This window comes from Mugil cephalus, chromosome 21 (assembly GCF_022458985.1).
Source record: "Mugil cephalus isolate CIBA_MC_2020 chromosome 21, CIBA_Mcephalus_1.1, whole genome shotgun sequence".
Lineage (NCBI taxonomy): Eukaryota > Metazoa > Chordata > Actinopteri > Mugiliformes > Mugilidae > Mugil > Mugil cephalus.
In genome coordinates this window covers 11,264,955-11,290,466 of record NC_061790.1, presented here as the reverse complement: position 1 = coordinate 11,290,466, position 25,512 = coordinate 11,264,955, and the positions used below count along the sequence as shown (strand labels likewise).

Below are 25,512 nucleotides of genomic sequence, written 5' to 3'. Positions count from 1 at the left end.
CACATGCATGTTTGCTTGTTCATACTTGTACATATATTTATATTTGTGATCTGTTTTAATAGTGTCTTTCTTTTCCCTCATCTTTACATTTCAACTTGTTGGAAGATTTCTGTTTTGATATCGTTGGGAGTGTTGTCTTTGGCATTCAGAAAGCATTATATATTAACAGCCTCAGCGAGTATAATCAATGCGCTGTAGGGCCTGCAGTGGTTTAAGGGGATTTATGGGTGCCTTTGCAAAATGTGTCAAAAGGCAGCCATCTGGCCCCCACCCCCTTCTCATTTGTGACACTGTCAGTCAGCTGAGCGTTAGCTCAGCCTGCCGGCTCTGTCAGGAACATGACAGCTGGGTGACTGATGGTACCTTGCTAACTCTGTGCAGCTTGTGATTTCGCATGGGGAAGGCTCCACAGACACCCAGCTACTGTGCCGTTAATGCAAGCTCTGGTCTCAATGGGGCTGAAGCTTCTTGGGGATAAAAACTAAGACTGTATTGTAAACTGTTTGCAGAGGTTGAAGGATTTTGCAAATTGTGGAACGCATTTATCTATGATTATATTCCATATCTGATCAACTCACTGGCAAGTACTTTTCCTGATCACCACCAGATGTCAGCACAACGCCTGTTATTATTATTTATGGAGCCATAGTGGCTGCCGTTTCACTTATGCAGTTTTCCTGTTTTAGGTTCATTAAAATAAATCTCACATTTATTTAAAGTAGTTAACATTTTAAATATGTTAACCCCGACAACAGCACCTTTTTCTGATCCTGTAGTTGCTGTAGGTAGAGTTTCCTCCCAAAAACTGCATGGCTCAAAATAATTAAATCAAATGTGATAAAAGTTCATTTACACAGAGAATTATTACGTGTATTACATATTTAGGGTTAAATTCCCGTGACTGAATCGATGCCGGCCCGCGTCCTTGCCCACCTGTCCGGGGGAGGGGCCCCGGTCCCTGGTCCCTGGTCTCAGGATCGTCGCAGCAGGTCGCTCTGGTTCCTGTCGCTGATCCCTCTCAGCTGACGTCAGGAGAAATGGCGGACCAGGATGGCAGCGACACATCTCCTCCGGAGTCCCAAGGTGAGTTCCTGCCGGCAGGAAACTTTACTTTGACAAACTTTATAACCGGGCGAGCGGCTACCCGAAGTGTTGCGGGCAGCTCAGCGGAGGGGCTGCGGTCCATTTACTCGTCGTTTAGCGCTGAATTACAGAGAGAGACTCGGAGCCGGCTCGGGTCACGGGAGCGGGATTAACTATCAACCAACTCACCCAACCGGTTGCTTTTACGTTTATTAAACACGGCGTGTCACGTAGACTACTCCGGCATTATTGTTATTATTTTAAACATATAGTTCTTACTTGTTTGCCTTCATTTAGAGACACTTTGAGCTCCTCCCGCGGCGGCAGACACCTGTTGCTGACATTTTGTCAAGTCGTCGAAAAGCGCTTTGCGTTGACGTGACAGGTGAATTAATGGGAATGAGCAGAAGAGAGGGCCGCGGAGGGAGCCGAGTAATGTGTCTTTAGGCTACTAGTTTATACACAGGCGTTTACGAGCACTTTAAACACGTTTTTTAGTCTAAGCCGTCTTGTTAAGGAACCTATTAAAAGAAAAAAGAAAAAAACACCTGACACCACTTTTATGGTGTCGTCGTTTGTTAATTTAACCTAAAAAAAAAAAAAAGGGCCACTCCCCCTCACAAAAAAACAACAAAACAAAACAAAACAAAAAAAGTAGCTAAATACGGGTTAATATTAGTATGGCTTAGCAGTTGTCACCTATCCCCAAATGATAATAATACTAATAATAATTCACTATCAGCTGTAGGCATACTGGTTTCTTTTTTAAAAATGAAAATAGCAGCATGTTTGAATCGCCTCTAGCCACAGAGTAGTTAGTCTAATGACACGGCAGGTGATTTCAACCAACTCTTAATGATATATTTCAGTCTGTGATGTCACTCAGTGGAATGTGGTGCCTTCAGTTTCCCCGGTTTATCAACTGTGCGTCGATGTTCAAACTCTTACTATCGCAAATAACATGACCCATCATCAGTTTTGCATGGATAAATCTTGTGTTTCATAAAACATTTTTTTTTTGTCAAATTGCATAAAAACTAATGTGCCATCTGAAAGAAATGCTATGCTAGACAGTGTTATTGGCATTGGCTCTGATTTTAACATGTAATGACATTTAGAAGCTGAACTCTATTAATGTGTATGTTAGGAGTGAGTAGTTGACAAAGCTGTCTAACTATGTCACTTCAGTAGTCTAAGTAACCTTTTAGAGTTTGCTGGTCTTCAGTTTTTCAAAAAATAAATGTGCACCACCCATGAGGAACTGAATGAGAAGGTGTGTCCATATTTTTGGCTGCGAGTGTCCATGTAGTCATCTGGTATATCTAGTCATCCTATGATCTTTAACTGCTTTCAAGCTGTCCAGTGAGCTTGTGTTCATCACTAATACATTTTATCCGGTTTATCTTATATTTCCATACCGGGTTAAAATTTAAGCCACGCAGTCGCTCCAACCATCGACAATTGTAGCTCTAAAAATGTCAGAATCTCAAAGGACTTTCACCTGTTAGCCCAAATCTGCCATTTGCCAGTGACGAGCACTAGCTGCCCTGAAATATGCCTGCACCAAAATGTTGCTTAAGCATCGGTGCACCTGTCTTGTGAGTAGCTACACTTGCTGTCCACTTTCCTGTCCATCATCAGTCCTGCATACAGCAGTAGTTAAAGACGACTGTGTAATATTTTTGTTTCTTTTGTTTTATTGGTTTAATCTTTGTCTACTTTCATGACTTAAGTAAAAAAAAAAACGCTGGAGTTTTGGGTTTATATATCTATATATAGATTATATTATCATCTTTGGTCACGGTTCTACTGCTCTGAACATCTAACATTTTTTGATTATTATAATACTCCTTCCCAATCCTTCCAAGTCCTCGTTAAACACAATAACCCTCTTAACCCAAGTGTCAAGCTTGATTAAAAAATAGCTGTTTATCCATGGAATCAAATGGAAAAATAACCATAATGTGCTTTTTTTCAGCCGCACATTCAATGTCTGTCTGAGACACATTCAATAGGTGTGAGAAGGGTGTGTAGGTAACCTATCAGGTTAAAGTCTGAGCGTAGGATTACAGCATGGCTCTGTCCTACAGGGACAAAGATCAGATTGCTCTTTCATGAATGTGTGCGGTTGTGCAGCATGGGTTCTCAGAGGAAATGCGGCGGCGAGGGTGGTTCCAAGTCCCTTTATACGTTAAATGTCCACGAACGTGGGATTTGAATGCGTTTTATTAATAAATATTACTTGTTTTTGAAGATTTGCACAAGTTTTTCATTTTACAAAGTCAAGTAGAAGAAGAGGTCCAACTGTAACTGGTCTGAGTCGAGAGGCCTATAAAAGGTTGCCTCCAGTCAATATATTCTCTCTGCTGCAGAGCCCTGCTGGCATCGAGCTAACATGCTGGCTGTGTAATCTTTGTCTATTGCCTTTTAACAGATTGGAGATACATGTGCACAAGCACACAACGCCTGTAATGTTTGTTCAGGTTGGTGTTTGCACTGTTGTGGGACAGGGCTTCGATCTAATCAGCTCATTATTGTTGCTGCAATAATACTGCTCAGATATACATAGTGATGTGCTACGCATTGCTTCTTCTGTGCAGTTGTGAAGAACCAGCATGAGATATTTACCACCTACCATGGTGCGACATGTCAAATAGCTGATGGCTCTTTAAGCGGAGGATGAGGCGGAGCCACGTACCCATGTGCTCTCTGGACACGCCCCTTCCACACAGGCAGTTCCAGTGCTGCATTGTTTGGTTTGGTGTGTGCATAGGCGTGCGTTCCTAGTAATGGGAGTATGGTTTGTGTGTGTGTGTCTGTGTACATTAGACGAAAGCGCTCCTGCTCTGTGACTTCTACCCTCCCACTGTTGTCATTGGCCCATGTGCCGCCGTTGTCAGGGAAACCCTTTACCGGTACCGGCTCACCTTCCGCCACTGGATTTGCACTGAATATTTTAACAACCGCACTGCGCTCACACCTGTGTACTGTATTTGGTGGCACCGTGTGTGTGTGTGTGTGTGTGTGTGCGCGCGTGTGTGACGTTATCCTTCTGACAAGTTTACATTTGCCAAGCAAGGGAGATCCAGGGAGGAGGGGAGGAGGGGATGCGGTTAAAGTAGCGGCGGCGGAGGCAGCATCCCTTGAGGAGTGAAAAGAAGTCAGATCCAGACAGCTCTCCACTGAGCCAGTCCTGTGGATTAAGTTTTTCCTCTTCTAAGCCAGGCTACAAGAGCTCATCCTTAGACTCCATCACCACTCTCTTTTACTCTCTCCGCGCCATCACAGCCTTTGTGGATGTGGCACACTGAGCCGCTCTGCTCGTCTGTGTCACACTCCCACTCGGCGTTGCACTGTACTTCCTTCCTCGCCCTTCTCCCCTTTTCTCTCTCCACTTTCTGATGTCTCAGACGCAGAGCAGCAAATGTGCAGCCAGAAGAAAGTAGCTGCTAGCGTTAGCCGTTAGCTGTCTGTGCCTCACCAGAGGCGGGGGTTTCTAGGGGTGACCCTGACCGCCTCCGTCCTCCGGCGTCCGTCACAGCTCACCTGCCGACCCCCTCACCCTCCGCCGAAGGGGCGAGATGGGCGGCGGTTGGGTGAGTTAGCCGGGGGGGCTGGAGGGTTAGCAACAGGGCAGGAAATGCCAGATAGTAAAGGACGAGGAGAAGGAGGTGGGTGTCCGCGGGGCAAGTGGAAGCTGAGGAAGGGAGGCAGCCGTTCGGCTATCCCGGCACTCTTCACTATCACTGAGGAAGAGGAGGGACAGAGACGGAAACATGGTTGCAAGAAGAAGAAAAGAGGTATGGAGGAACAGGAAACTGGCAGGGGTTTGGATGCTGTGTGCTGATCATTTAGACTGTTAAATTGTGTGTGTGTGTGTGTGAGAGAGAGAAAGAGAAAGAGAGAGGGTATCAATATCTAGGACAGAGAGGCTACTGGGGCAGAGTGATGTTCAACCAGTCTCCAGAGAGTCACAGCAGCAGACAGTCCGAAAACAGGTCTGAAAATGTGGGTCATTAAAGACAAAGTGTATACGTGTCTCTGTCAATATGATAATAAATTAATGTTTTAGGAGTTTTTATACAAAGTTCCTAATCGTGTTAACGTGCTGGAGGATGCGTGCGCATGACTGTGTCTGTGTCTGTTTGCTGGTTTGTGTACGTGATGCCGTCTGCTTGGGTCTCTTTAACCCATCCCGCTCAGCCATCCGTAGACAGGTGGCTGACAGGACTGGTGAGCAAGCACAGTTTGTGTTTTGTGTTTGTGAGTGAAAATCCGCTGACATGGCAAGATCAGGTCAAGACAAGGACAGCAGATGAGAATGTAGGTGCAGTCCACTTCACAAATGTCCATAATGCATCAATAAGCTGGGCAGTCAGTCAGCAGGAGAGCATGTGATTACAGAAATAACTTTTGGTTGTTTGCAGTAACCTGTTTCTGTCTTAAATATTAAATTCAGGTGGAAAAAAGGCAAAATAATTTATAGGTTGAGAGTATTACAGACTGAAACTAGAGGCTTAATGGGTTGTCAGTGCAATGGTATTTCTCTCTAGATACATTATTTGTCTCCATCAGCTAATAATATAGAAGGAACAAGACAAAACAAAGTAGCAGGTCTGATTTCTAAATACTTGTATTTCCTTTCAGTGTAAAACATTCTTCTGCATACTTTAGGATCCTCATGGTGCAAACATTCATATAAGTGCTCACTTAAACCATAAATAATAAAGGAGATAGATGGGGAGAACGATGGAGCTGTAGAGATGATTGTGTGGTCTGTCCGTAAGCATCATCCCTCAAGATAAAGCCACTGCATTTGTTGGATACTTGTCTTTATTTTAAAGATGGCACGTGTTATTTATAATGACCTTTTAATTTGTAAATAACAGCATGGCCGTCCTAAAAATTGATGGGAGCTTAAATTCTGACCCGAATATTTCCACAGGCTGATTTTGCTTCATGAGCAACTTTTGCTACGGACGTGTAGTCGATGCCATTCATACGGGTTTGTATGTGTATGCACCTTAGTGTCTTCTATACATTGGGTAGGAGAGGCCAAAAAGTTCCAACTGTCGCCACGTGGACTTTTCTAGGTCAAAAACTCTTCGTTAACAGCCACCCAGCCTGCCTACCTTCCTCCTCCTTTTGTGTTTACCCCCACCTACTCCTGCAGTCTACCTTTGCACCTAACATTGGTTACATATTGCTACCCCAGATTCTGTTAGCATAGCTGTTGTATGTTGGTGTGAAGGTGTAGTAATCCCAGAGCTGTTGTACAACCACATGAGCGACGTATTGGACCGTCCCCACTCGGAATGAAAATCTGATAAATATGTCTTATCGTCGCGCATCCAAACAAAGTTTCTATTTAAAATACCAGACAGCTATCATGAAACGTGAGACAGCAAATGTTCGCTGCTGGATGGTGGCGGTTTCTATTATTCATGGCCCTTTTTTCGATGACACAAGACATTCCTTCCACCATTTGACCTGATACATGTGTATCTGCAGTGAACGCAGCTTGTGTGCACTACAAAGCTGAAGCCACCCTTCTCCCACCTGTTATCAAGACCTGAGAGTGTAACTATAAAGGAAGTACTCCTATCCCTGCCCCCTTTGCCTCTCTGGTGGTTAGAGCTTACAGTTTAGCTTAGCATTAGCAGCGGCTAATCCTCTCAGGCTGCAGGGGAGGAAGGAGCCACACAGCATGCTTGCTGCTACCCACTGGCTCGGACAGCAGAGCATTAATCGCCAACTCTGACCATTTAATCTGACTGGCAATGAATGCAGATAGATTGGGGGTGGGGAGCGCGCACACAAACACACACACACACACACACACAGCGCAAAGGAAGGGAGGGGCAGATTAAACAGTCACACTCTCTCTGTGCCTCACTCTCTTCGACACACATGCTCTTATTACACACACATACAGGCACACATGGACAAAAGGATGGGGGCTGGAAAGTCGCCACAACCTGTCTCACACCGCCTCTCAGCAGCAGTGACACGGACCGTAACTGACCCCTCTCTCGTTTTCCCTTTACTCTATAAATAGTTGGGTTTGGATGGATCTTTTTGGCTTCTCTCATTTGCACCATGAACTTTGAATATGAGCTTTATCTTCTGCCGGGAAAGATGTTTTCAGGAAGTAGAAAGGTTGAGTCCGGCCGTCCGGTTTGAGTAGTCAGAGTGAGCACCTGCCAGGAGAACGACAAGTCCCACCTCAGGATTGGCCCCTGGAATTATGAAACACAATCCAGGTAAAGAACCCGGACCCTTTTTGACATTTCCCTTCATTTAGATGTAGTATTAGTGATACACCAGGAGAATGCAACAAAGGTCCCGAAACGGGCTCGGCTTTCAAGAACATTTTAGTCCATGTGGTATGCACCCTTAGCACTCAGTTATTGGGTCATCCCGCACCCCGAAGCTTCGGCTGATTTCCCAAACAAGTCCATACATATTGAACAGGGTGCAGGATGGAGAATGAGCACAGATACTTTGGCATTAATGTCCATCTAGTTTTGTACACTGAGTTCTACACTGTTAACTCAATATGGATCTTAACACACGTCAATATTGTTTCTGAAGGTTTTGTTTCTTTTTAAAGTTTATTTTTAAGCGAGATATTACAAATTTGTAGTATATCTGTCCCCGATCTCTGTCTTTTGTAGGACTTAAATACTTTTGTTCATTTGAATTGTGTAAATCTCTGGAGGAGTGAAAGGTAGTCCGGATCTCTGGAGGTTACCTTGTGACCATGGTTATAAGGACATTTAGTGTTGGCGGCTACAATTATGCTCCATATTAAACTGGCTTTAGTGTGTTTGCAAAGGTTGTTAAACTGCTGCCCAGTGCGCACAAGCAAATATACTCATTGCTATTTAAGGGTTTGTTGGAGTAATGACCTTTACAACAGATAGATGAGCATTTGAGCCAGTGGGAGGACACATCTTGATCTACTGTCTGTTCATTTTGTTTTATACTTATATCAGGTTTGGCTCATTGTGTCTTTACAGTGCAAAAGGCGTCCAATGAGTTTGTAGTTTGTTTTTTTTTAGGAATGGATGAAAAGTTATATCAACCAGAGATGATGTAGAAATCAGGTTAACAAATGTGGAATTTTGAGAGTTGAACCCTGACATGAAAAGTTAAAGGCCCTTTGTGAACCGTGATTACATGGAATCAGTTGTTACCTGCTGCATAACTATTATATTACTGCATACCATTTTTTTCAGGCCAATGCGTATTAGTCTGGTCAAAATAAAACCCTCTGCTGCCCAGACCTGGACTTACATGCAAATCCCGGTCACAGACCATTGACATTTGTTGTCAAAACTCCAGTTCATCGCTTCCTGTTTAATTACTAAGCTCTGTCAGGAAAGTCTACCTTGTATTCATAGTCTGTTTGAGAGAGTGTGAGAGAAAGTGAGAGTCCTTATTCGGCCTAATTGTGAACAGAACAAAATGTTTTTAAAAATTAGAATGGCTGAATGATTGTTGAAAGGACCTGAAATCAGAGCGTGGAAGTTAAATGTGGGTTTACTCAGTTTGCATGTGTGGACCATGTGGGCTGCCATACTTTCCATCATTACTACGACACCTCAGAATATGAGAAGAATTACTGTGGATTGATGTGACACATTCTAGCTTGTCATGGGTTCGATAAATGGATATCTACATATTGTTATGGGCGTTGTTGTTAATATTGGCCACATTGTTTTTAGCACATGTTAGCTTAGCTTTATTTAAATTCAGTGTCGGGCTTCGGCCAAGACAAATCTTTTAGATCTGCGATAAACTAAATACACATCTTTGTAACATCAAAAAAATGTCTTCCTCATTGCGTAAAGCCTGACAAAAAGAGGTGGTAGTCGGAGATCATTGTTCCATACTACCTACTTAAAAAAATAAGCGCGATATGTTGAGCAAAGGCTGCACAGAAACAACAACAAACACTGAACGCTGCTTTTTAAAGAAGAGAAATCTTTCCCGGAGAAAAGATCAATGTGAAAAATGCTCCAGAGAGCATTATGGAGTCTATGGCGATGGATGACCAGACCATTACTGACCGCCCTATGTATTGGACTGAGTACAGTCGCACTGTGCACACGATGTGATCTAGGACAATACAAAGAAGAGACACAAAGCATTGATGAATGTCCAAGGGAGGATCAGCTGATACAGAATCTTAAAAGACTGGTGTCAGATTAGGGCCAAATAAACTTGATCGGGACATCCCTAGCTTTTATTGTCTATTGTGTGTTGATTGTGTTACTGCTACTACTACGGCTATAAAGACAAATTTCGAACGAGAACAATTTACAACCTGCTGGTGTAAGAGTAGGTTAGTTTACAATAACCAGTCATTAAACATTTCCATGGAGGCGCGCTGCTGCTCTAACAATGGTGTTGTTATTTTTCTTTGACAAGTCGTTTGACTCAGCTTCCTCCTCCAGTCTTGAGTCTTTGCAAGTGGGAGTAGTTGGTTTCTGTTGGTTGATTTGCTTATACAGTGAAGTGCTTCAGTTCAAGCTGTCAGATTGATGAGAGTGGTTCTGCCCTTAGTCACCACCGTCTCATTGTACAGTTCTCTATCCGGCCCCTCTGAACGTCCACTTCATCACTAGATGTTAACTGGAAGGGATCTTGCACAAAATAAACTGTTCATTACTCTTCCTTTTTTTCATCTAAATGTATGGACTTATGACATCTCATTCAGTGTTCGCTTATTCTCATTTATGCTGTATTTAATCAAAAAGTGATTTCAAGTGTCTAGTTAAATGTTTGTCTGGAGCGCATTAGCCTCCTCTTTCATTGAGCTGATCTTTTCAGGGGGAAATAACATACAATCCCAGTCCAGCCTTTCCGGTTATAACAATGATCCTTATAAAAACCCTCGGTCCACCTGAGGCGGGGTAGACCTGTGAATGCTTGAGTACACACCTCTGTCTGCAGATGTCCCATACACTGTGACATACAATACCTAGACGCGCAGCTATGACCTCATGTCTTTGTCCAGCTTGTTTTTTGTGGATGACAAAAAACTTGTCAGTGTGTGATGCCAGCATGGATAGTTCAAATTGATAGTGTTTCCTGCAACACACCTTTTTTTCTGGATTAAACATACAAGCAAAACACAGGCACAAGAGAACCCACTTGTAGTCTTAAGGCTACTGCGAGACCTAGACACCGTAATTTACAGCTATTTATACTCCCTGCTTCACTCTTCACTTCCTGCTTCACCATCAACTATGGCGACTGAAATTTTGGCTGAAATCTTTATCTCTGAACCCTCCTCAATTAACCTTTCCTTAATGTTTTCCTCCTGTATTAATCCAAAACAATCAATTCAAAAACTGCAGATATGGAGAAGCAGCCAGAAATACTGAAGCGGAAACATGCTTCTACCAGATGGATCAATCACAACTCTTGCAGGCTGCAGCACTTCGGTTATGGCATCAGGTTCTGCATGTGGGTCTACGCTGTTGCTGTAGCTTCTGCGTCAACTTAACACAGAACTCTAAACCACCTATTAAACTTTTGCAACTCTTTTCCTACGGCGTCATGTCAGTAAAGGATAAAAGAGCGAGAACAGTCTCAAATAGGGTGTGTTGATATTTTAGGTGCAGTCTATATTTTCAGTTTGTCATGTTAGTCTTTGTCAGACTGATTTAATTCGGTCCTCTTTCTGGGACACACTGGTCTCTGTGGATGCTTCGCTCTCTCGATCCTCACCTCCTTCACAAAAGCGATGTGCTGAAATCTTTTTTTTGCCCACCTACGGTATCTAGTATACAGTTCAGAGCTATTGCTGCCTCAATATATGCCATGGTTTTCAAACTTATTGAACCAACTTTCCACCTCAAGGTTCTTAGGCATGTATATTTTTATTTTTACATTTGGTTCATGTTTTTGTGCGTCAGGGCCAGTGTTAAGCTTAGTGTCCAGGAGGCTGACCTGTAAGTGCTGAGTCACCTGGAGCCTGACAGCACCTTTAATCAATAGTCCAACTCAGTGGGGATATTTGAGATGTCAGAGTACATTTAGTTTTACCTGCCGAGTTAAAGCGCAGAGCTTAAAAATACACTAAAGGCAGCGAGTCCACTCTTGGGATGTAGGTAGACCTTTCCACACTTGTTTTTTCCACTGCTCCCTTTTGTGAGACATGACATGAGTCATATATCGCGTTGTGTTCAGTTTGTCTTTTTCTTCTAGACTTTGTTTTAAAGCTACGGCTATTTTGAATCAAAATCAACACACACACAGGTTGGATGTAATACGTTAATAAGCTTTCCGACCATCATTGATTTATTTGCAGTGGTGAGCTTGCAGGGTATTGGCATTTTCACTACAAATGAATCTGCATTTTTGTTGTTTTTATTCGTTTTTCATAAATTTTTATTTAAACAATAGCCTTCATTGAGAACAAACGTGTTATTTTATTTATTTATTTTTTTACCATTTGAATACATTTTCTTTTATATTATCCTGCAGCCCACAAGCTTCCTTTGATAAGCAGTAAAAGACATGTGAAAACTGACTTGACCGCTGTCAGTACAACTAACTCTAAAAGTGAAGGTAGTTCTTCGCTGTCAGATGCAGGACGTCCTCTCTTACAGCCTCCAAATGAGAAAACACATGGAGATAACGATCAGGGTGTGCGGCCACACATCTGTGGCCCTTTGCACACTTACGACCTTGCGGTACGACTTATTATCATGCATTGTATACACTAAGTAAGGATAAGGAAGTGTATTGTGTCATGTGATGTTGAGTCAGCCGGGAGGCTCACTGCTGTGCGCGTGTCTCAGTGCACAACTGGGAGGTAAATCTTTCTGTCAGGTGCTAATTTATCAAAGACACTGTATTTACGATGCATTTGAGACAGTTTGTGTGGAAAACTGTACTTTTTAAATATTTGGTAGAGCAATATGTGGATGTTATAATTACGCTTTAAAGACACTTTTGACTCTGAGAAAGGGCACCTGTGGTGGTGGCGGTGTTTTATTTGGTAGTAAAACTTTTATGACAGCAGCAGGTGATGATCTTTACATAAGGAGTCCAGGATAGTTAACCAGTCATGGAGCTGCCCTACAATTTTTCCTTTCGATTTCTCCATCGCTCTTTCACCTTCTTTCCAACTTCCAACTTTCCATCTTCCAATCTTTCCTCATTATGTTTCGTGACACGTCTTTGTCCTTCCGTCCAGCATCCTACTCCCAGTACAAGTCGGAGGACGGAACCCTGTCTTCAGCGACCCGTCCCAGCTCTGCGGGCTCCGGACAGACCTACACTCCCACTCTGACCCCCACGCCCACCCCCAGTCGCGCCACCACCAGCAACAGCCCCAATAACAATGCTGCCACCAAAACAGGTAAATTACACCGAGTGAAACAAACACCCATCTCGTTCTGACTCCGCGTCGCCTGCTGACTTTATTTTATGCTACTGTTAAATTTTTTTGTGCTGCAGACTCGTCGCTTTTTAACAAGATTGACGAGAGGCTGCGGCAGGCCCGTGAGCGGCGGGAGGAGCGTGAGAAGCAGAATGGTAAGTTACAAAGAGTTTAGTGGCCTTAAATGCACTCTTGACTTTCTCCTTTGTATTTCCCACAACATATTGCGACTGAACTCGGTTGGTAGCTGTTCTCCGCTTGTTACATAAAAGTCTAGGCTGAAGCCAGGCACCCTGTTGCCATGGATTCCTGTATTACATAACGACGCAGTCTACGGGACAGGTTTTAGGAAGGCTGGTGGTGGTGGTGGTGGTGGTGTTGTTTTGTGGGAGTGTGCGATGGGAGCCGGAGCTTGATTGTTGTTGTGTATTTTATTTTTCGTGTTAAAGTGTGCATGCGTTTATACAATCGTGTTACAGCGGTCATACGTCCGGTCCCAGCTGAGAGGTTGAGGGATTTGCTTTGTGTTGAAAGCTAAAGCTTAGTCACATGATCTACAGCTGACCCATCACACTGCTGCTGCTGCTGTAAGCCTGTGTGTGTGTGTGATTTTTTTTTCACATGCACACATAAAGATCAAATCGGTGTTAACGGTGTGTGTTTATGTGCACGCGCTGCGCTTCAGCTGCCAAGGAGGCGCAGTGGCAGGCACGTGAGGAGCGAGCCAAGCAGCACTACGAGAAGCTCCTGGAGGAGAGGAGGAGAAAGCTGGAGGAGCAGCGGATAAAGGAGGACAAGAGACGCGCTGCCGTGGAGGAGAAACGACGGCAGAAACTAGAGGAGGACAAGGTGGGATTTTTGCTCTCGACGTAAACACTAAGATGCTCATATCCACACAAGTCCGAAATTGACCTGCTCACCTCACATGGGCCCTGTCGTTTCCCCTTTTTACTCCCACAACGTCTCAACTAAAGATTCTGGGCAGGCACATATTGTCAAGAGACCAAGAGAAAACAGCCCTAAAATACAGTTCTGTCAATCACTATCTTCAACATTAACCAACAAAATATATAAATTATCTTAAACCTTTAGTATCTTGGAGAAACAATGATGTTTAGCATCTGTCAGCTGTTGTTTGCTGACAGTTTCTAGTTCTGTAGTAACTAAACTGCTCCAGAGTGAACTAGGTTTTTGTTTTAATGAGCTGGAACAGCAATATTGATGACTTTGCAAAAGCAACATATTTTTCTAGAGAGCAAAATCATCTTAAAGGTTAAATCTCACAGTAAATCGCAGGATTTATGAAGTGCTTTTCATCAAAAGAGCTTTACGGCTCAGGAGAAAATACTAAATGTGAAAACAGAATCACTCAGACAGTCTGCACGGATGCACTATTACTACTTAGTTTTAAGCCTGAACGATATATTTCATTTAATTTTGAATTAAGTTAATATTAACATTAACATCTTCCTCGGAACATGACGCGAACCACTTTGAGCATGTCAGAAAAGGTGGAGCTTTAAGCCTTTAGACATGAAACAAAGGCAGCGGTTCTGGCCCTAACTTCAATGACAGCACTTAATTGATTCAGTAGAAGGAGATGACCGGGGTGGATCCGCATTCCAGCCACTTCGTCTTTTCAGTGACTTGTTTGAACGGGATGTTGTTTTGCTATGACTGCGATTCTTGCTCCTAGGAACCTGTTGGACTGCATGTTTACTTTTTAATCAAAGGCTTACAGCACATCTCTCCATCACTCTGAAAATTCCTTTCATCTAGACTCGTCTGCTACTGTCGAGCTGGTTACATGAGATATTTTTGTTGTGACTGGGCTATTGTTGTTATTAATAGTAAGACACTAGCGTCCCTGTAAATGTAGCAGTTGGCAGCTACTAAACCATTTTCACTGTATAATCTAAATCTAATCACATCTTAACATTCTAGGATGATAATAAACGTCTGCTTCTACAGCCTAGAAACTAGCGACAGAGAGACAGAGCAGTTTTACTTTTGTTTTGGGCAGGTTTGATTGTATCGGACATTTACTGGTACAACTGGGCACACAGGACATTTCCTTTTGTTGTCTTTGTGACTGAAGGCTCGTCACGAGGCTGTTATCCGCCGGACGCAGGAGAGGAGCCAGAAAACCAGACCGAAGTCAAACCGCTGGTCCTGGGGAGGCGCTCTGCACACAAACACACCCAGCACACCAGCCGGTACTTTAACACAGCTCACACACTCCCTGCACACGCCAACGCTGCTAGTTTGCTTGTGTTCATTAAAGTGTGTTGAAGCAATATGTTAGTGTCGGTGTTATTGATGCGTTCACATTGATTGAATACTTTTGATATGTCCTCTCCCTGATACTTGTCAGTATTGTTCTGCAGTGTTTATAATGAACTTTTCAGATCCTCTGCCTCTGTTCATGCTGCTCACTCACACCCATCTCTGCCTCTCCCTCTCCCTCTCTCTCTCTCTATCCTCTATTCTCAAACTCAACCTCTCTCCGACTCCCTTCCTCCCTCTACCTGCTCTCTGCTCTTTGTTTCTCCGCTATTGTCCTTTTACCCTCCTGGTCCAGGTTTTGTCGAGTCGGCTTTCCTCTATCCACTCGACCTTGCTGGACTGGAGCACATGCAGAGTGCTTTCAGTGTCTGCTGCCGATACGGAATGACGGCTCAATGTGAATATTACATAGCACCGTGTCAGTTAGCTGGCTAGCTTTAGCACCGTAACCGTGCAGCACCGTCGTAGCTCACTCTCGTTAGTCTAAACGTAGGCCGGTGTGAAATGCATGGTTAGTGTTTGTTGTTTTATTTGCACGTAGCCGTCCATGTGTGACTTCAAATAACATCCCAAAGAGTAGGATCATCGAGGCCATTTTAGTTTCACTTCTAGATGACAGACTTAGAACTAATTCATTTTTCAAGTTGTTGGTAGTTTTTCAAGCCGAACCTGAATTAACCACACTAGAAGCCTTTCAGAGAGAGACTGCTGGCTCCAGCTTTCTCTTTCTTCCCTTCTTATCTGCCTTACGTCCAGCTGTTAAACACGCCGTTGACTTGTTTCTGTCCTCTTTGTTTGCTCCTAGATGCTGACAGACGGTCAGTGTCCACAATGAATTTATCCAAACACACAGATCCTGTCATTACCAAGCGCCTCTCCTCCTCCTCTGCCACACTCCTACACTCACCGGACAGAGGTAACGCAAATACACACAACGCACCTAGTTTACTCTGTCATTTTTTAATTACATGACATAGTAGTTTGGCCCTATTGTTTTCCTGTTTAATAGATTCTCAGAAGTTTAAACTGCCTGTTCCAGTTCCTGATCAGGCTAGGTTAGTGTGACTGAGGCATATTTATTAGACTATTATTCAGATTATTATACTCAGTATACTAGTCCATGGAAACGTAGTCACAGTTTTATTCTTTTAATGACTTTAATACAAAGAAAAAGCACAAAACATATTATATTATAGGACCTTAGATTGCTCTCTTCTTCAGAAAGAAAAAGAGTGCCGTCGCTGTTACAGTAAACGTGAGGATATACCCAGCAGATAATTAGCTTAGTTTAAAGAATGGAAAAGTGGAAATGGCAAGTCAGATCCTGTCCAATGTGGAAGAATACAGTGGGCCTCACCACTAAAGCACCTTTCAACATGCTTCATCCATAGAAAAACAAAGCAATACAAACAGAGTTTATTATTATGAGCTTATAGGGAATAGGGAAACAACAACCTGTCGTTTTACATCTAATGAGATGTAAAGTCTTATATAGTTATGCTAACAAGTTCCTGTCCTTTCTGTATTTATCTATATTTTGTCAGTGGTAATGTCACTATCAGCTCATGCATTCTTTGATGTCCATATGTTGCTGACAGGCTTACACATGAGGACAACCTCCTCCCCTGTTATAAGCAAAGCTCAATCCAAACCCCGCCTACATCCGGGGAAGACCACCCAGCACAGAAACACAGGTGTCTCCTGGGGAATTTTTGGTCTCTCACTTTATACTCTGCACCTTGTGTTGCAAAGCATATGAAGATCCTGGGCTGGAAACTGTTAATGAATTTCATAAAGAGCAAAAAACTCGTGAATGGTCCCTTTCTAGGAATATGTATATCAGTTTTCCACCACAAGGACTCATCTCTTGGATGATGTAAGACATTAAGTCAACACAGTGATTCAGAAATCCTTCTATCACAGAATGATGTGAGATTATATTTACAGTATCATCATCAATATGAACGCTCGCGTTCCGCCTCGCGCCGTATACGTGCACGTGTTTGCACTTGTGTTTCATGAGAGGGATCAAGAATTTTTTTTCCCCCTCTGGCGTGACCCCTTTCTCTAATCCTCTGTGGGATAATCTTTTTGTTTTTGTGGGAACACTGTATGCTGTTTTTATCCCAGCCGCAAATTTGACACCCACATTTCAAACAGTCAGACGTGCTGCATATCAAGCAGTCAACCAATCCCCCTTTATTGCAACACATTGACTCAAACGTTCTGTTTCATGTGTAGTGGCGTAGGGTAGACACTTATTCATATTCATAGAACAGTTTTCAGCCCAGTTCTAGTATCTTTGCCCCATCCTCAAACCTTACTGCAAAGCTGCATGTTTAGTCTGATACACCCTCTCGTGTCTCTTTTATGTGGCTAATGAGGTTATCGTGAATTAAATAAAATATTCCTACTTGAGTAAAAGCCAAATATTTTTAACTTACTTGCAAAAAGCTGTGAGCATTTGTTGAGTTATTTGGCTGGTGAAATCGCAGATGTCAGAAATCAGAGATAATTAAAGGCTGTTTTCCTAAACTGCTGATGTGCTTTGCTCTGCACTCGTTATTTAAGTGCTGTTTGCCCTTGGTTTGCGCTTCACGCCAGGCTGTTTGCTTTCTGCCATGATTAACAGTCCGTTGCATGCAGGTGGAGGTGTAACACAGCAGCCTGTGCATGGGTACAGCTTCTCTTTAGCTCTCAGTTTAATGAGGGAGCGGGTAACAAATGGAGTCGTTATGCATCATTCCTAATCTCTTCTCACTGATTGCTTGGACTGACCAATGGGAAGTTAACAGTTTTGGCTGCACATCTGAAAACTGTGTGTTTTCAGGGTTGCGCCGCCTCCCCTTGACGCCATGGGAGAGCAACGTGGTGAACCGCCTGCAGCAGCCGACGCACTCCTACCTGGCCCGCAGCCGCAGTGCCATGAGCCTGTCTGGAGAGCAAACATGTAAGAAACACCTGACCCTGATTTAAAAAAAAAAAAAGAAAAAAGAAACAGGCTTTTTAGGTCTGGAGGCACCTGAAACAGATGTTCAGAAGGACACACAACGCTATAAATCACTGCATCTTCCAGTGCTACAAAACGTCGCCTGTTTGTATTTTGGACTCTTGACCGGACCAGTTTTGGAATTTAATCAGATTTAGTCAGACTTATAGCATTATACTGTCTGAAACTCCCTTTAACGGACTGTATCAGGCACCCAAAGCTGCGTTCCCCCGCTCACACACACAAACACAAAGGTCTGAATAAGTAAGCTGCTCAAGTATTTCTCCATTGATATTATGCCTTGTTTTACTACGTTGTTACCACAGCAGAAAAAAAAAAATGAAGACAAGTTACCGATTCATATGTAATATCTATCATATCACAGCCAACTTTAACCCTTTAAAGCCTGAACGTATCGCTGGTGACACGTTAAAGCATGCGATATTTGAATTACCGTAACTCACAGTGGTTTGCTACTGACAACGTTCAAAGCGTGGCTGAACACTGGGAAGTTGTGCTTTTGTCTGGAAGACCTTTGTGACATCTCAAGGGTTTTGCCAACGAATTCCTCCAAACAACTCTTCTCTTCCTGGAGCTCCACGGTCTGGCATCGCTCCCTAACCGGCAGCCAACAGCAGCGCTGCACATCATTACCGTAATGGCAGCTTTTTTTCCCCCAGCTTCCCAGCGTTCAGCCACACCTTGAGTTTTGTCCGTCGGTGAGTTACGGTAATTCAAATACCGTAAGCTTTATTTTTACGTGCAGGCGGATGCTCAGGTCTTAAAGGGTTTCAGTCACGGATAGATCTTGAAATGATGTGTTTGTTGTGATTTACTTTTCCTGAGAATTTACAGCATCTTGTGCAGAAATACATGATGCTGTTCCCTTTGCTGAAGGAAGTGTGTTTTGTGTAACCACACTCTATTACACTCGCACAACACAGTCACACGACCTCTTGTTTTCCTCTACTCTGCACACTTTCACGTGTCCTGCGTGATCTACAGTATGTGAAAAGGCACTTCTCGCATGTGTTTATGTTCTCTGTGTGTTCTGCATGTTTTTAATCAGTGTTGCATGTTCACTTCTTTTGTGTGTGGTAGTTTGTAGTTTGTCAAAGTAGAAATGCTTCCAACACTGGGTTTTCTTTTACAGCTAATGATAATATCTCAGCCTACTCTGGAAATACTCCAAATATAAAAGTACAATAGTGTAACTGTATGAACTAACGTGATCAATCAGACCAAGTGCAAACTATTCCCAAGTGATGGTTGCAGCTTATTTGCAGCAGTTCGTCCAAACAGTAGCACTAATGCTTTCTTTCTTCTGTTTTTTGTTCCTATCAAACATCACCTTCTCATTCCTTCCAATCCTCCGCTGACTTTCCCCAAACTCTTGGCATTTCTTTAATAATTCACCTGACATCCCGCTCATTCCTTCCTGTCTGGTTTCCCACAACTCCTCACACTGTCCCGGTCCACACCTCCTTAAACATTCCCACCTCGTACATCACTGTAGCCTTGCCTGTGTGTCCTCGCTCAGTGTCCTGCCACCCCATGGGCTCCATGTCCTTTAAGGCCCTGCAGGCCCAGCCGCTCCCTCACTGCCGCAGCCACGAGAGGAGCCTCAGCAGGGAGACGGCGTCCTCGTCTTCCACCACCCCGCGGAGGAGGACGACCGGACCGACACAAGTAGGCGGCGCCGTCCATGTGTCCAAATGAAACTGTCCATTTGTGATGGCGAACTGTGAGAGTGGAGTTTTAAATATATATAGATGTACTCCACCAGTTAAAAGTTTGAACACACTGTCTCATCTAAGAAGTTTTTCTTTATTTTTAAGACTATTTACATTGTAGATTCTCACTGAATCACTACTTTGAGGACGTATTTAGTGTTATTTAACAATTTTTCTTTGCTACATAATTACATATATCTTGCTTCATATATTTAATGTCTTCAGTATGTATCTACAATGTAGAAAGTAGATCGAATGAGAAGGTGTGTCCAAACCTTTGACTGGTAGTGTGTATATATATATGTATTTTAAATTATGTTAAATATTTCACCTTTCTGTCGTTTTACTACCCTCAGCCACCCTCTCCTCTTCCTCTCAGTGCCTCTTCCATGTCAATAATGTCCCAGATCAGTCAGAAACAATAGATCATGTTTGCTATCACACACTATTGTCCCCCTGTCCATCTGTCTGCTGCTGTGTCCCGGCTTATGCCATTAAGGTCTTAGAGGGAAGGTATCTTCTATACTGTACATCCTGCTCTCTGACTCAAAGTGAGCTTTGTGCATTCAGCAGATAATCCAGACCCACTCCACAGCACCAGTGGAACACTGTTTATACTTATATTACACCTATTATCCTCCATAACGGTTTGAGGTACAGTTAGGTTAATATTATATTAGTGTGAATGAGAATTGTTTACCTTGTATGTAAAGATACTATTATGTTGCCGTTACTACAAACGAGAGATAATAGAAGTAAAGTAGAGTTTAGTTTTGGTTTCGTGGTGTCTGTGGCGGAGGTCACGCAGGGCCAGGTGAAGGCTGTCTGAGTCTAATCCTTTTACTGATCATCTTCTTCTACTGCAGTCACTAGAGCACCAAGGCATCTACTGTGATTACTTTGTGTGTTGCTGGGGATGTTTTTGTGAAGAGCTGTTTCGAATAACCTTTTTTTTTAATCTATTTTCTCTACTACGTGTGTTGCCCCTGCAGCAGAAGGAAAGAGACCATGTCAGGAAGTCGTGGAGCAACCTGTCACTCCCACTGGCTCCCATTCTGACTTTGCCCCCGAGCAAGCGCGCCTCTTCTCCAAGCAAGAGGAAAAGCAAAGTGACGGCACCCTCTCCTGGCAGGTAGGAGAATAGCCCCGGTGTGGGCCTGTGATAAGAGGCTGAACTACTTTTGATATAATGAAATTATGGATTGATCAGAGAAGAACTGGAGTGTTACTGGTGAGTGACATTTTAGAGAAATTAACAGTTGTTCTCCTGATCAATCGGATATGAAACATAAATTACAGATGAGGACATTTGACTGTTTTCGGACATGTTTCGTAGCTCCTCCTTTTCCTTACACACAGACCTCCACAGAAGCCAGTCGGCCGCCCTCCAACTCCCAAGCTGCTTAAGTCTCCGGGGGCAGAAGACCCTGGAAACCTTCGTCCCGTCAGGGTCACACCGGAGAGCTCCAAACCTTCAACACCCACCAGAGCCCAGGAGGAGGAGGAGGAGGAGGAGGAGGAGGACGAGGGCTATCAGGTCCTCAGCCCCCCTCAGCCTCGTCCTCAGCCGCTGGGTCAGAACAAGCCTTCCACCGAGCAGGCACCAGCAGCAGCCAGCGGTCAGCGTCCACTCTCTAAACAGTGTTTTAATCAGTCATTTCATCACATAAGCTGATTATAATTTCTTTTCAATGCCTTGTAGCGAGGGTAAGCAGCCCTCCAGCTCACAAACCCTCAGCAGGCACCACAGATCCAGAGGAGGCCAGTCGCATCCTGGCTGAGAAGCGCCGGCTGGCCCGAGAGCAAAGGGAGAGAGAGGAGGAGGAGCGCAGGCAACAGGAGGAGCAGGCGAGGTGCGATGGCTGGAGCCGCACGAGGCGGGTTACAGTTAAGAGAGGCGCGCGTCTTCATCCCTGTGACTTGTCTGTGTTTGCACAGAATAGCGAAGGAGGAGATGGCTCGCCGCAAGGCAGAGGAAAGGGCGAAGAGGGAGGAGGAGGCTCAACGGCAGGCGGAGGAGAGGAGAAGGAAGGAAGAGGAGGACAAGAAGAAAGCTGAAGAAGAGAGACTTCAGAAAGAGAGAGAGGAGGCAGAAAAACTTCAGAAACAGGTTAGTTATCACCAGGACTTGACATTAACACCTGCCAACACACACATGCGGGTGAATTTCAGCAGCAGCATGTAACACAGCCACTGAATTTTATAAACATTTTTTAATGTTTAATGGCATCTGAAACAATAAACGAAATGCAAAGTGAGGCTACAACACTACAACTCCCATGAGCAACACTCATGACCGACATCACCGTAGTCAGGCGTTCTCTGGGTAGAGTACGGTTGTGAAGTGGTGAAGCGATAATGTGGACTCGTATTGAAGGTGTCAGAAAACCCAAGGAGGAGACAAACAAAAGAAAAGCTGAAGATGGATCGCAGGATGGAGAGACAAAGAAAAAGAAAGGCCTGTTAAATGAAAATTAGAACAAGGCTCTCTTAAATTCTCAATTGGTCAATCGCCAACATTCAGTGGTGATTATTTCTCAATTGACCACTGCTGCCCCTGACAGCGAGGTAGACACTGTTGCCCCTGGCAACCAACAACACCCAATGTTAAGTCACTTAATAACTAGGAAAATGGAGCATTTTCCCAATGTAACATTTAATTTATCTGGAGGACAAAACACTGGAAACATGGCTGAAGAATGACATGTCCCCGGCAAAGAAGAAGAAGAAAAGAAAAGAAAGCGCAGATGTGAAAATAACTAGGAAGCAAATTTTCACACAAATAAGAACTCTTTGAATCATTACTTTGGTCACATTATTGAATAATTTAGTTGTAAGCCTCCTTCTAAGTGGGATTTTAATATGTGATAAGAAACCATACATTTTATTACTATAGACTGCATATTTTCATATAACAGGAGCTTTAGGCCGATGCAGAACCTTGGTGGCGCTGAATACTGACCTGTACTGACGTTTTTCTAAAAGATATTTTTGGGGCTTTTGCACCAACAGCAAAACTGCAGCTAGTGCTGAGTGGTTAGTAACTTTGGAAAACAACTAGCCACAGTGGCTGGTGAACAAAAAAGTTGATGTCAGGCCCTGATTATTACACACAGTTGTGTTGACTCTCGTTGTGTTGAACCACCAGGAAGTGTGGTTTTGGCACTTGACAGATCAAACAATCAGATTAACCTGTGTGTGTGTTAGAAAGAGGAGGAGGAGTCTAGACAGAGGGAGGAGGCCGAACGACTCAGACAGGAGAGAGAGAAACACTTCCAGAAGGAGGAGGCTGAACGTTTGGAGAGAAAGAAGGTGACGTACGCTCACGTACGAAGTGATTCACACATATTGTTCGTAGAGTAAAGCGCATCCTAAAGTTCTTTTATCCTCTCCTAAACACCAGCGTCTTGAGGAGATCATGAAGAGGACAAGACGTTCAGACACATCAGAAAAGGTGAAAGAAGATAGAAGGAAAACACTTTCACATTCTACCAAATATCCAAAAGTCTTTATTGAATATTCATTCTGGTTTTTTTCCATCCGTTCTCCAGAAAGTCAGCAACGGAGACGGTGCAGGTAATTCTATTTAAATAACCTCAGCAGCAGTGTACCTCTCAGGTTGCCCTCCTGACTGACTACCGTATTGATTGTGTTTCACCATCAGTGACCCCTGCCCCCCCTGCTCCGTCTGCAGTGACAGTATCACACAATAGCAACGGCCGCCAGCCCGAGCCCAGCACAAACCCCAGCAGCACAGCACTGAGCCATCCCGACCAGAGGTAGAGCCGGAGGCGACAGCTCGCGGTTGTTGTTGATGTGTCACTCTAACCGAGCTTCGACTCACCGTCCTCTGTTTTTTCCAGGGAGAACGGAGAGTTTGAAGAGGTGATTTCACTGCCCCCACAACCCAGGCTGTCTCCTCCTGAAGGGGAAGAGCAGCAGCAGCCGGAGGAAGAGGGAAGAGTTCCTGTTGTAGCGTTCACAGAAAACGGCCTCCTGAAGCCTCTGAGTGGAGTAGAGGAGATAACAGCCCAGCAGGGACCTGGTCAGTAACCATCACCTTTTCTCACAGTCGTCTTCCTTAACCTTTCTTCCTGAGTTAGGGCCTGTTCAAACTTTGGTGTAATCATCTTATTATATATAGCTTCTGGTACTCAGGAAAATGACTGAGGTCCTACTCCTACAGGGGACATTGCCTTTGGGTTGCATCATGGGAAATATAGGCTCCAAACTAATCCTGAGACGTAGACCATAAAAAAACCATCTGCTCATCAAATGATCTTTTTTTTTTGTTCGTTCTTCTGATATTTAGACGTTGCCTGATGCCCTGATCAGACACGATGACTCCACACCTGTAGAGACGGGAGGACAGGATAGAGAGAGAAGTGGAGAAACAAGGAGCTGTCGGACTGAATCAAAGGAAGGACTCACAGCACCAGATTCTTACTTCCTCACCTTCCCGCGACAGACGAGCACCGCAGCCACTTCCCAAAGATGGTGTCTCCAAAGATCTCCCCAAAGCGTCCCCAGAGAGAAGCCTTTTCCCCGGGACCAACTCGAGGGAAGAGCTCGTCTCTCCGTCTCTGACCTCGATTACACCGGGTCGTAATATTTGTTGTGCGTGCACCCCCAGCTTCCACCGACGTGGACGTCCTGACGTCACGGGAGGACTTCGAAAGGCCGACTGTGACTCTCAAGATGTGTGATTGTGAGTGTGAATGAGAAACTGATAATAATGTAAACTGAGATCTGATACTTGAAGAGATTTTTTTTCTTTTTTTTTTTGCTGTAGACATGCTGCAATCAGATGGGACTTTATAACGGGAGCTTGTACAACACTGAGAATTAGCAGGTTTCATTAATGCACTGGAACCTGGTAATTCTCACCTTTCGACATTTCTGTTGAAATGTTACAGAAGAGATTGAATATAGGAATGAATAAGTTGTATTGAGACTACTGGAAAGAGTCGTGTAATGTAATATATTCTGCTGTGTCTACAGTGTTTAAAACTAGAGGTTATTATTGGGTTGAGACGGGGGGTGATGGAGTATTATGGACTTTAGGTTTAATAATTACAACACGTTCTCACCGAGACAACTGAGAATTAGAGTGTAAACATCAGATTTTTTGTTTAGGTCTATTTAATTGCTGTTAAGATAAAACGTGATTCTTTATTTTGTCCTTCACTTTATCTTCAAATTGAAGCCCTTATCATTTGTCTACCCTTCTCGTTTAAACCCCGTCAACGCTGCACCTGCACCGTGCTTGTAGCTTTGGCGGTCGCCCTTTGTTTTGGCCACGTGAGTTTAAAAAAAAAAATGTATTAAAAGAATTAACATGTGATGTTAATGTTGATAATAATAATGTGATTCATTTGAAATTCTGGATTAAGGATTTGAGAAGAAGTGCTGCTGCTTTTGATCCTCCTATGCCTTACTGCATCGTAGAAGGAATGAGGTGACTTTGATGAAGATATGCATTCCTAGTACGACACTGTGGCCACGTGTCCAAACCATCCAGTGGCTTCCTTTTCTCGATTTATTTTAAAGCATGAAAGGCGGTAATTAAATGTTCTTTCATCATATAAGAGCTCTGATGTTAAACTGCTTATCCTTTGAGGTTTTTCATGACAGACTGCTGAACACCGGAACCTGCACATCACACTTCTTCTCACCAACGCTGCTCTCTTTGCATCATGCTCTCAAACTTTTGCACTTTCGTTTCCTTTTCCACCCTTAAAAAAATGAAGCAACTTTCAGATGTCTGTTATGTACTGCGGCTCTCTGTCAGTAGTACGTAGCATGCGGGTAACTTGATCCTCTAAATTATGTATAAAAGTAAATATTTTACGAAGACCACAAGAGCCCTTTGGTTCAGAGGCTGTGGGACGAGGTCTTTGAGCCACTGAAACACTGAGTTCTCTGGACAACTCTTACAGCTGTACTGTTTGGAAAGTAAATAAAACTTTTTGAATTGATTACCTATTCACGGATTCTTGTCAATGATTGTGTTTTAATTT

The 25,512-nt window shown here is 43.6% G+C and overlaps 1 protein-coding gene and 1 long non-coding RNA gene across 9 annotated transcripts; one reads left to right on the top strand and one right to left on the bottom strand.

Moving 5' to 3' along the window:
• On the top strand, positions 1 to 25,477 carry map7b (microtubule-associated protein 7b). Of its 8 annotated transcripts, none has more exons than XM_047573639.1 (20): positions 1 to 1,083; positions 12,299 to 12,463; positions 12,562 to 12,639; positions 13,170 to 13,333; positions 14,583 to 14,700; positions 15,066 to 15,167; positions 15,576 to 15,686; positions 16,369 to 16,464; positions 17,601 to 17,720; positions 19,276 to 19,448; positions 20,485 to 20,624; positions 20,852 to 21,111; positions 21,195 to 21,345; positions 21,431 to 21,602; positions 22,700 to 22,804; positions 22,896 to 22,946; positions 23,044 to 23,068; positions 23,157 to 23,271; positions 23,356 to 23,537; positions 23,805 to 25,477. In XM_047573639.1, the coding sequence occupies exons 1-20, from the start codon at positions 1,038 to 1,040 to the stop codon at positions 23,813 to 23,815; spliced, it is 2,385 nt and encodes a 794-aa protein (XP_047429595.1). In that variant the 5' UTR covers positions 1 to 1,037; the 3' UTR covers positions 23,816 to 25,477. The 8 variants fall into 8 exon arrangements, with proteins under 8 accessions (XP_047429595.1, XP_047429591.1, XP_047429592.1 ...); XM_047573635.1 differs by lacking the exon at positions 1 to 1,083 and adding an exon at positions 4,120 to 4,883; XM_047573636.1 differs by lacking the exon at positions 1 to 1,083 and adding an exon at positions 4,122 to 4,883 and having other exon boundaries at positions 19,300 to 19,448.
• LOC124998964 lies at positions 821 to 2,707 on the bottom strand. Its single transcript, XR_007111115.1, has 2 exons — positions 1,363 to 2,707; positions 821 to 1,091 (listed from the first exon to the last, which is right to left on the bottom strand). It is a non-coding gene; the product is annotated as an uncharacterized LOC124998964 (long non-coding RNA).
• Positions 25,478 to 25,512: the final 35 nt, after the last annotated feature.